This window comes from Gracilinanus agilis, chromosome 2 (assembly GCF_016433145.1).
Source record: "Gracilinanus agilis isolate LMUSP501 chromosome 2, AgileGrace, whole genome shotgun sequence".
NCBI lineage: Eukaryota > Metazoa > Chordata > Mammalia > Didelphimorphia > Didelphidae > Gracilinanus > Gracilinanus agilis.
Genome location: NC_058131.1, coordinates 256,784,420 through 256,796,646, shown reverse-complemented (window position 1 = coordinate 256,796,646; position 12,227 = coordinate 256,784,420). Strand labels below are relative to the sequence as shown.

General features: G+C 40.2%; 1 protein-coding gene across 1 annotated transcript in view; it reads right to left on the bottom strand.

Moving 5' to 3' along the window:
* Positions 1 to 11,886, bottom strand: part of EDN3 (endothelin 3) — a 34,391-nt gene extending 22,505 nt beyond the window's left edge. The window contains exons 1-2 of the mRNA XM_044661141.1: positions 11,835 to 11,886; positions 10,577 to 10,892 (exon numbers count right to left, since the gene is read on the bottom strand). Coding sequence (XP_044517076.1) covers positions 10,577 to 10,892; positions 11,835 to 11,886 — 368 coding nt within the window. The remainder of the gene's footprint in view (positions 1 to 10,576; positions 10,893 to 11,834) is intronic.
* Positions 11,887 to 12,227: the final 341 nt, after the last annotated feature.

The window sequence follows — 12,227 nt, the reverse complement described above, 5'->3', positions numbered from 1 at the left end:
CAGTGTACTTCATGAAATGGCAGTGCCAGAACCAAATATAATATTCCAGGTACAGCCTTATCAGGGCAGAGTACAGACTATTGCCATCCTTTTTTTTTTTTCTAGACATTAAGCAAAAACTTTTAACTGCAGCCTTTGATCTCATTAGCTTTGGGGGTATATCGCATCACACCACTGACTCATATGGAGTTACAGCCCACTAACCCCCTGGATCTTTTTCATATTAACTGTTGTAATTAATTTTTTTTAATTTAAGTCTAAGACTTTACATCTATCTCAGTTGGATTCCATCTTATATTCAGCTCATTGCTTTAGTTTGTCAAGACATTTTTGAGATCTATTACCTCTATGTTCCAACTTCCTATCATCCACATAAATATATGTGCTATCTATGGCCAGCAAGTTACACTGAATATTTCCCAGCAACCCGTGCTAATAACTCATATTTCTCTAGCATTTTGTAATTTAACAAATTGCTTTTAATATTAAAGACACCAAAATAGATAGTACAAATCTTATTAGGCCTACATTACAGGTAGGAGAAAAGGGAGTCAAAATGATTAAATGACTTATCTATGGCCACATAGCTATTATTACCAGAGCCAGAAACTAGGTCTTTCTCACTTTAAATCTAATTCTCTTTTCATTACTAAACTATTCTTAAAAACAAAGGTGGCCTCAAATGATACACTGAAGTCAGTGAAATTTGTCTTTAGTATGCGGCATCCCATTTCTTAAGTTTTCATTAGACTATCTTGCTCTAAATTGGTTCTTATCTCTTCTTCTCTAAGAGCCTCTTGTTAGCTTCAGGTTTTGTCCAAGGCCACACAGCTAGGAAATGTCTGAGCCCAAATTTAAATCCAGGTCCCTTCAAACCTAGGCCTGGTACTCTATCGACACCTACCTGTCCTGGTTGATACACTTTGTATCAATCAATCAATAAGAATTTATTAAGCACCAGGCATATTTGCTAGGCATTGTGCTAAGCATGAAAATAAAATTGGAGCAGTCTTGCCTTCCAGGGGCTTACATTCTATCAGGACAAATGTGCTAAGGCAGGAAGCAATTTTGTAAGAGAATATTTTAAAATAAAAATGAAGCATGTTTTGTTAGATAGTTTCTTTTCTTCGAAAAAGGTAAAAATGTCTTTTCTGCTGGATAAATTAAACCCAGAGTACTCTAAATCTGCTGTCCTTCTTGTTCATGAGATCATTGACTAAAAGAGATAAAAGATACTTATCAATGCTCTTATCTTAGAACCTGGAAATGGAGGTCCAGAAAGGGCAACAGACTTGTCCAAGGTCATAGCAATATGTTACTGGCTAAACCAAGATCTAAGACAATTGATAAAAGAGAAATGTGTCAGTGAGAGAGAAGAAAATGAACGGAAAAGTCGAAAGTGATATGGAGTATAGAGAGGAATATAGCAGGTATGGGGTGGAGACTAGGAAAAGGAGGGATAATTGAGATCTTGTGAGAAAAGCATTTTTAATCCTTTTCTATGTGTCTTAAAGCACTTTAGCAGGCTGATAAAACCTATGGAACTCTGTTCAAAGTAACATTTTCAAATTCATAAAATAAAATATATAAATGTAAAAAAGAGACCAAGTATATTGAAAGTTATGACAAAATTTAAAGTTAAGAAGCCTCCCTCAAGCAATGTGAGATGTAAAATAGATAATTTTGATTACAGTAAAGTCAAAGGCTTTTGTATAAATAAAACTAGTATAACCAAGATTAGGAAGAAAGCAGAAAAATGGGAAAAACTTTTTCTTAACAGTTTCTCAGAAAGGTCTCATACCTAAAATATAGAGAGAACATTGCTAGATTTATAAAAATAAGAGCCATCTCCCAATCGATAAATGGTCAAAAGCTAGAAACAGGTTTTGAATGAAATAATCAAGCCAAGTATAGATATATGAAAAAAATGCTTTAAATCACTACTGATTAGAGAAATGCAAATCAAAATAATTCTGTGATATTATCTCACAACTATCACAACAACAACAACTTGGAAAGATCTATATGAAATTATGAAGAGTGCAATTAGTAGAACCAAGAGAACATTATTCATAGCTACAAAATGAATATTTAAAGAATAACTTGCGAATATCCATCTCCAGAAAACAAACAGAAATATAAAAATGTGAAAGACGTATTTTATACATTTCTTTTAGTCAGGTGACATCTTCTACACAGAGAGGGAAGGGAGGAGCTGAGATACCTGAGAATAAATACTATTTTTAAAAAAATAAAATTTACTGGCCCCAGGTTAAGAATCCCCATGTAAAAGAATGCACCCCAACTGATAGATTGGTTATGTTGTCCAAGAAGTTCATTTTCTAATGGCAACTTTTTGATCATTTTCTAATTAGTGTAGTAATTAAACCTCAGTTCAAATCCTGCCTCAAAAGCTTACTAGCTATGTAACACTGGGCAAGTCACTTTGCCTCTTAATCTCAATTTCTTTCTCTATAAAAAGGGGATGATAATATTTTCAGTACCTATTCCATAGGAATATTGTGAAAATCAAATGAGATAATACATGTCAAGCACTTTGCAAACCTTAAAATGCTATATAAATGTTGTCTATTATTGTTGTTGTTCCCAATATTTAAAATGGAAGGAAGGAGAGGGGCAAAGCTAAGTCAACTTTTAATGTACTTATTGAGTTTCCCCTTATGGTCCAACCCCACCTCCCAATTCCTGGTACAACAAGTGATTTTATTACTATAAGAAAACACTTTAAAATGATAAATTAGAATCTTAAGTACAATACTGGGCATTTGTTTAGCCTCTTTGACATTATTAAAATGACTGATTCTTCAATAGGTGAGTTCTAGAAAACCAGGGGATATAAAATCCACTAAAGAATTCAGATGATTATAGATTTTTTTAAAACCTTACCCCTTGGGATTCCTTTTCTTCTGTCTATATACAGAAGTGCTCAGTAACACATTTTGACTAATGATAGATTGATTATGTCCCTTGAGACAGAAAGGTGATCCTGTGAGGAAGGACAGTGATTCCCAAAGTGGGTGCTACCGCCCCCTGGTGGGTGCTGCAGTGATCCAGGATAGCGGTGATGGCAACAGGTGCATTTATCTTTCCTATTAATTGCTATTAAAATTTTTAAAAATTTAATTTCCAGGGGGCTAAGTAATATTTTTTTCTAGAAAGGGGGTGGTAGGCCAAAAAAGTTTGGGAACCAGTGGTCTAGAATAACTTCCCCCATACTCCAACATTTTATGCTGCTAATAAGAACCCTCCATTAAAGTTTTTCTCCCATTGTGGATTGGCATTGATCCAAGGTTCTTGAAGACTATGTTCATTAATAAAAACCCCAGCAGGTTCTACCAATTGAGTACATATCTGAAAACAAGTCTAGCTGAGGGAGGAAGGGCTTATCACCAGAGACTTTGCATTGGGTAAAAATTTTAAAAATTCAGCTACAGTAACAGCTCCTAGGAAATTGGTGGCACTCATCATGGTAGCACAAACAACTGACATGAACCAGTTTTGTTATACATGCATTACCACCCTTTAAACCTCACATCAACACTATGGGATAAGTATCACCAATCCTATTTTAAATATGAGGTAAAATGGTTTGCCCATGTCATGAATGGGTCATGGGATAGTCAATAGCACCTGTGGAGGAAATACCCACATATATGAAATCATTAATCCTTGAAAGTAAAGTAAAATAAGATTAAAATGAAAATCAAAGGGAATCTTGAAGAAGGAAAAAACAAAAAAACAGAAGGAAGATTTAGTCTGGAGTAAGAGTAGAGAAACTGAAAGAAGAATTATAAGCCTAGCAGCATTTGGCCATTTGGGGTTGGTGGGGTGGGTAGAGATAGGAAGCGAGGATCACAGAGCCTCTTTCTCTTCTCACATGGTTCAGAAAAGCAAGAACCTAGGCTGAGAGTAATAAGGCTCACCCAAATCTAGAGACACTAGATATTGTGATATGCAAATGTTATGCAAATGACTTTCTATCTTAAGGGCCCAGCTCAAATCTCAACTCACTCAGGTAGCTTTCCTTTCCCCTTCCCCACAATTTGTTTCCTTTTGAATTAATGTTGTTCATGTATGTCAGCTTCCCCTCCTCCCCCCAGTATTATCACCTCCTTGAAGGCAGAGACTAATGTCTTATTTAAACTTTGTATCTCTCCCAGTACCTAGCACACAACAGGCACTTCATAAATGTTTGTCAGAGCTGAAACCCACCTTTAGCCCTTCTAGCTATTTTATATATAGGACTATTTTATTGCTCTCTATAGAGCTTTGGGAATGCAAATCATGGCACATCAGGAATTAGGATTTCTGGTGACCCAAAGGATGATGGAAATGTGCCCAATCTGTGTAAACAGACTGTACCAGTGCTAGGAGGGACTGGAGATATATAATTTCCTGATAATCAAACCAGGTATCACCGCCAATGATTTTACTGCCCAGTACTTGAAAAATAGATAAGCTCCTCTTCCCAGGTGTAGGACCTAGAGCTATGCGGTTCATATGTGCCTTTTCACAAATACGGGACAATACAAAGCATGTGAACATAGAGGAAAAGGTAGACAAAGGGGACTGAGGAGTGAAATGGGAAGCAGGACCACATTTGTCTTAGGGCATCAGGGAAGGCTTCACAGATGAAGCAAAATATTGTATATTGGTTGGGTTCTATAGAAATATTTAGAAGGCTTGTCACACTCAGAAAAAAACGGGGCTTCGAATTGGGGTGAAATACTAAAGGGTCTTTTTCTTCCTTTAAGACTTTGCTATTGGGTTCAATTTCATACTTAATTACTAAAATTCAAATTAACATACGAAGTGAGAAAGTCCTAGTTGAGACTCATGGAATGGCAAGGTGATATAGAGGGAAAAGCATTGGATTTGAGGTCAGAAATCTACCACTAATTGTGTGACTCTGGCCAAATAATTTTACCTCTCTGAGACTCAGTTTCCTCATTTCAAGGAGAATTGAAGTCAGTTGAATACAACCAACACATATAAAGCACATGTTATGTATTAGGCACTGCAGCAGGCACTGGGGGCAAGAACCAGTCTTTACCCTCAAAGAGCTAATATTTTACTGGAAGATAAAACATGTACTCACATAATTATAGTCAAGGAAAATTGAGGAATGGAAACACAGAGATGTCAAACACAACATTTCTGAGGTCAGAAGCAGATTAAATACAATTGGAAAATATTTAAAAAATAAATAAAAATGCAATAAAACATAGGTAACATTAATATGTGCTTTTCTAAGTCAATATGTAGTCCACAGGAATCTTTATGTACAGCTTAATGACCTCCATTTCTACATAAGTATGATACCACTGGAAAGAATATTCATAATTCAGGGTTTTATAGGGAAGTCTTCATGATGAAGGTACCTGGACAGAGTCTTGAACAAAGACAAGAATTTAGATTTTTTTACAGTCAGCAAACATTAATTAAATGTTTACTTACTATATGCCAGGCACCATGCAAAGTACTGGGAATTAAAATACAAGTAGAAAAAAATAAATTCCCTGCCTTCAAGGAATTTTGTCCTAATGGATGAAGATAACTCATAAAAGGAAGCTGATAAGTTGGAAGAGGAAAAGCATAGAAGTTATCTGGAGAGAAGTGAAAACCATGACCTAGCTGATCTAAGTGCCCTCCTTAAATAGGGGCTCTGGGAGGAATCATTCAATCAGAAGGAGATGCTACAGAGTGAGAGGGAACTTCTAACATGTAAATTCTGGGACTGACCCAGATTCCAGGACAAAGAGGTTTCTGGGGCATAGTGGAAGAACATATAGTTAAAGGAGAAATTCCCCTAAAGTGTGGCATAGTAAGGCCTGCATGGTAAGTCTATTAGAGAAGGGATGGTATTCTAGGTGCATTTGACTAGAAAGTAAAGTTTATAGAAGAAATAAAAGGGAATAAAATAAAAATGGCTACAGAGATGGAAGCCAAATTCTGGAGGTCTTAGATATTATGTCCGAGAGAAAGGCTCTTATTCTATAGGAAGTGGGAATCTACTGAGGGTTTCTGAGTGAGGGTGATGCAATTGTCACACCTGTACCTAGAAAGACAATTTTGGCAGCTAAGTAAAGGTCAGCTAGGTGGTACAGTCAATAGAGTGACAGGCCTAGAGTCAGGAAGACTCATCTTCACGAGTTCCTATCTAGTCTCAGACATTTATTAGCTGTGTAATCTTGGGCAAGCCACTAAACTCTATTTGCTTCACTCTTTTTATCCATAAAATGAGCTGGAGAAGGAAATGGCAAACCACTCCAGCAAAAAAAAAAAAAAAAAAAAAAAAAAACTAAAAAACTAAAAAACTAAATGGGGTCAAAAAGAGTTGGACGCTACTTTAAAATGATTGTACAACAATAAGTAGAGAATGGATTGGAAAAAAAACTGAAAATAGGGAAGCCAACTAAGAGCCTACTTCAGTAGTATGGGCAAAAAGTGATGGGAGTCTGAATGAGGGTAGTATCTATGTGATTGGAGAAAAAGGAATATATACAAGAAATATAATAGAAGAAGAATTGACCAGACTTGCCAACTTAATAGATATGGGTGGTGAGGAAAAGAGAGGAAAAGAGATTTTCTAGGATTATTAAACTGGGTGATTGGGTGGTTCCACCAGCCAAAATATGGTTTAGAAGAGGAATAGGCTCACAGAGGAAGATATTGGAATTTTAGATAGAGTCTGAGATGCCTTTGGGGTTTCCAGGAAAATATATTGAGCAAGTATTTCATGATGCATGACTAGAGCTCATGAGGGAGATGTGGGCTAGATTAGATTTAGGAGTCATCTGCAGAAAAATGATATGAGGTCTCAAGGGAGCTGATGAGATCACCAGAGAGTTTATACAAAAGAGGCAAGAGAAGAAGGTGGTAGACAGCTCTTTGGAACACTCATCCTAAGAAGGCAGGGGATAAATGAAAAGTCAGCAAAGAAAACTAAGAAGGAGAAGGAAGAGAACCAAGAGAAAGCAACATCATAAAAGCCAAGGGAAGAGGTTGCCCAGGAAGAAAGTGTTGGGATAAAAATATTGTACTACCTACCTCACAAAGATAGCCTTATGTTCAATCGTAAAACACTGCACAAATGTGAGCTCTTATTATTTCTTGATTTGATATTTTAAGGATCTCTAACTTGTATCAACTCTGGGTCCTCTCTCTACTTAATTGGATGGAACCCTCAGTCTCCCTCAGTATAAGTGAATATGAAAGAAAAAAAAATCCTAACCTAGTAGCCATCCTCATGGGAATGAGTCTCTTGTTACTTTTTGGACAAAAAATGCAAGATCCATTATCAGGCCCATATTTCAGCTTGGTAGAACTTGTAAGACCTTATGTTCCATTAGCATAGACTTAAGAGAATCACCTTCACACCACAATGAAACTATTGGGGTTATTTTTCATGGGGGTGGTATTCTAGACCTGTGATTTCATCATGTAGGGAATTCTAGGTATAGAGTTCCATGGATTCAGATGAGCAACTTATTTAGAATTCCATTTTCATGGGCTACTTGGTCACATAGCATGCCCATGGTCATGTAACACAAATATATGATAGTCAAGATTTAAACAGACTCCAAATCCAGCCCTCTAATCATTCTGCCATCTTGTCTTCATATTAGTAATAATAATATCAGCAAGTCATCAATAATAAGCAATTATTACATTCCTCCTATGTGGCAGCTACTGTGCTAAGCATTGGGAATATTTAAAAAGGTAAAAGCAATCTCTGCTTTGCCCTCAAGATGCTTACAGGTAAGGAGATCCACTGATAGAGATCAGCAACTTATCTGCTAATATTTCAAAAATTGCAAGAGGTACTTGCGCATAACTTGCCCATGGTTATTCAGTCATTTTCAGCCATGTCTGACTCTTCCTGATTTCATTTGGTGTTTTTTTTTTTTTGGCAGAGACACTGGAGAGGTGTGCCATTTCTTTCTCCAGCTTATTTTACAGAAGAGGACATGGAGGCAAAGAGTAAAATGACTTGCCCAGGATCACAAAGCTAGGAAGTATCTGTGTCCAGATTTGAACTCAGAAAGGTGACTTTTCCTAACCTCAGGCCTGGGACTCTATCCACACAGCACCATCTAGCTGCCCATGCTTACATAGTTTAAATTAATCACAGACAGGACTTGAAATCAAGTCATCTTGATTTCAAGTCCAGCTTCCTACCCCTTATGGCCATTCTGCCTTCAAATTAGTAGTAGTAGTAGTGGTATCATTAAGTAAAGTAAATATCAAGCATTTATTAAATTCCTACTAGATACCAGGCATTGTGCTATACTTTGGGCTTACAAAGAAAGATAAAAATAACCCTTGCTTTGCCCTCAAGAAGTTCACAGTCTAATAGGAGAAAATAATCTGTGAACAATGATGTGCAAACAAGACTGATGAAGGATGAATTGAAGATAATCTTAGAGGAAAGGCACTAGAATTAAAATGGAGCAGGAAAGCCTCCTTGTAGAAGATGGAGTTTCAAAGGTAAATAGCTGTGCCCAGGGAGAAAAATAAAAGCCAGGATATTCAGGTAAATCCTATATATTCAGGAAAGCATATTTCTGTGAAACCGAACTTGAATACAGATACTCCCATCCCTATCAATACACACACACACACACACACACACACACACACACACACACACACACGTTAAGGAAACAGCCAGTGGGTGAAGGCATCAGACTAACTACTACAGTTTTTCCCATAGCTTTTACACAGAGGAAATAATATAGTACAATAATACTCTGAACTACTGACTTAGCAAGTAGGCTATGCCACCTACAAATCTTCATGACCTTATTTTTCTTATCTACAAAATGGGCTCATTAATAATTATTGAACCTGGTACAGATTATGCACAATAAGCAAATATGAACTACAGAATAAAAAACAGTGTTTCCCAGACTACATTTCCCAATGCTACAACCATACAGGAGGCAATCCAATTAGCTCTTCAGTTGCTGAGAATTCTAGGAAAATGCAATGAGTGTTGGAGAGAAAAAAAGAATCATAAAAACATTAGTACATGATTGCATCTTAGAAGCAATTTATTCCAACCTCCTCCTTTTACAGAAGATGGCACTAAGACCCAGAGAAATCAGAAGATTTGCTAATCATACAGAGGTTGGACTCAAATCCAGCCTTCTGATTCTAGAAAGTTTTTCTCCCACTACAGCACCAAGAAAAATAGAGGCAAACTCTTAGATTCCACCACTGTGCTTCCAACTTTGATGTGAAATTAGTCATAGTATACTGTTCTTTGCAGCCTCTAGTGTCCTTCCCTGGAAATCATATTATATATATTTTGCATTTAATTTTTGAAGCATCTTGTTATTTCTCTCCCCAACAGTGTGTAAGCTACCTAAGAGCAAAGTATTACTTTACATTTGCCTTTGTATCTGCAATGACTAGCACAGTGCCTGGAACTTAGGCACTAAAAGATGATTGTTGAATCAAAGAACCAAATGGGAACTGCCTAGTTGGTAACTCCATTAATTGGGATTCAAAAGAAATAATGATGTAAAGGAAAGAGCTATTTGTAGTCAGAGAATCTGTTTCTGAATCCAAATTTTGCTACTTACTACCTGAGTGACCCCAGACAAGTCACTTAACCTCTCTGTGACTCCTTCTTTATCTATAAAATTAGGTTGGAGTAAATAATTTCTATGTCTCTAAACTCTAATTGATTATCTTATTATACATAAGCAAAAACTCTTGAAGAAAGGTGGCTGGCATGAGTATCAGTCAGCCCGGATGCCCTAAAGAAATTATATCCGGATTGTGAAACACACACTTAGAGATCCAGAAGGCTGGCTGGCTAAGTCAGATTCATTCCCTGGCTTCCAGGGGACCTGCCCTGATTGTGCTCGATGCCCTGGATGGCAGGCTGCCTTTTAAAGAATTCAAAAACTATTTGAGCTCCTCAGGGTCAAGAGTGGTGAAGGCACCACTTACCCTCTGGGACAGGAGATAGCTTTCATGACTTCCTCTTACTCAGAAAAGAGGCTTAGAGGGACTTATCAGGTATCTAACCCCCTCCTGCTCAGTTGCATTTCACTTGAAGGCAGGTCTCACCCTTCCACTGGACCAGAAACTGAGAGATTGAATTTCTCCTCCACTACCCAAGGGCCTCCCAAATGAATAAGAGAAGGGACTAAGCTTCCAACTATAGCGAAGAGGTATTCTCTGGGCCCCCAGTGAGCCTATCCCTGTCAGAGAGCTAAGGGCTCTGATGAGAGGGCACAACCCGTGGGACCTGAGTTGGGATGGATTCCCTATAGGAGATATATAGTGCTTCAGGTCCTGGGAGGAGATCACCAGTAGAAGAGAGCTCAGGGCTTCTGGCGAGACCTCGACAACGGGAAAGGATGCAAGCACTTGTCTGTTTCTGTTTCAGACTATTTTTGTTGGGGGCTGGGAGAGGCGTGCACATGGGCACGAATATTGGAGCCCGAAGTCTAGGTCCTTGGTCTGTGCCCTCAAACCTTCAAAGGTTGCCCCTTCGTTCCCCAACCCACCCCGGCTCCACCTGGGGCGACGAGCTTACTCGGGCGTATTGATCCAGATGATGTCCAGGTGACAATAGTACACGCACTCCTTGTCTTTGTAAGTGTAGCAAGTGCAGCGCTTTTCTCTCTTGCGCCCGGGGCTCCCGCCTGGCCCCACTGATGCCTGCCTGGGGTCTCTGGGCTGGCCTGCGCTCTTGTCCTGTCCGGACCTAGTCGTGCTCAGCTCCCTGGTTGTCGCGATTGCCACTGCTTCATTCTCTTCTCCATCGCTTTCTCGAGCTTCAGGAACCCTGGGGGCCCCGCCCCCTCCAGCTGCCCCTGCCTCCGGACGAGGCACAGTGGGAGACAAAAATCCTACAGGACAGAAAGAAAGCTGCAGAGCCGCTCTCAGATTGCACCTTACCCCTTGAGGAGGGGAGGGGGTGCCAATGCCATTGGTACGTCCTGCTTTCTCTCCCAGAACCATTAAAATCCAACCGCCTAGGGGATTACACACTATGCTCTGCCCCCTCTCAGACTCTTTAATCTCCCTAACTTCGGGGATCCTGCAAAGCGCGCTCTTTCTATCTTTCTGTCTATCTCTGAACCTTCTTCCTGCCCTCTTCGCCTTCTTTCCTTTCCTCGGTCCCAGTCTAAGCTCCTCACTCTCTCGCTCTCTCTCTTTCTCTTTCACACTCTCCTCTCATCTTTTCCTAAGGATTCCTACCCTATGCCTCCTCTTTCTCCCAACAGCCTCTCCCCCTCCTAGGAGTCTCACCCACCCCCTACTCCGGGGAGTGCTCTGCTCCCACCTGTCTAGCAGAGAACAAGCCCACTCCAGTCCTCAGGTACCCTGGCCAAAGCAGGGACAGTTCCCAGAACCTGATCAATTTGCCCTCTGGGCCTCAGACTTTCTGACAAGGTTCCCAGGTTTGCCCGCGCGGGGGAGGGTTTCTCTCCTGGAGATTTCAGGGAGCCCTCTGGTCCTCGGCTTCAGGGTTGGTGGGAAAACAGTTGTGTACGTATTCTCTCTCCCTTTCGATCTTCCCCCTCCCAACCAGAGGAAAGTTTCTGTAAGTTGCACTAGCCTAGTAGACTGAAACCAAAGAAAATCGTTTTCGGCGCCTCTCTAGGAACCAAAAAGAGACCTTCTCCACACGGAGTCCTCTTTCCCAGCCCTCTGCAGCCAGGTCCCATTCCCAGCAATGGTCCTGGCGAACCGAGATGATTGGGGGTTGGGGGTTGCTCTCTCTGTGTATGTATAGGAGGGAGGGAGGGAAGGAGGAAAGGAGAGCAAACTGCCCTAAGTCCAGTTACCTGCGGTGGAGGTCACAGTAAGTCCAAAGAGGAACCACAACCCGAGCTCCATGAACCCAAATCAGCCGATGGGCACAAAGTCAGAGGAAGGGGGGAAAATGCCCCGGACGGAGAGAATTTGCCCCTCGCAGGAGGCTGCGGAGCTCCGGTGGGCTCCACTGCACACCACTGCCCTTGGGATCCAGATGTGATTAGAGCCAGTCCGGAGAAGACGGATATGTGCCGGCTCTCCAAGTCCAGAATCAACCCAGGAGGGCGCTGAAGTCGTCATATGAAACCTTCAGAAGAAGTTGTTCATTTCTTCGCCGCTCTGCAAATATTCCTTTTCTTCCCTCTCTCCCCACCCCCCTCTTTCCGTCCCTCCCTACCACCCCCCTCCCCGCACACCCTCTC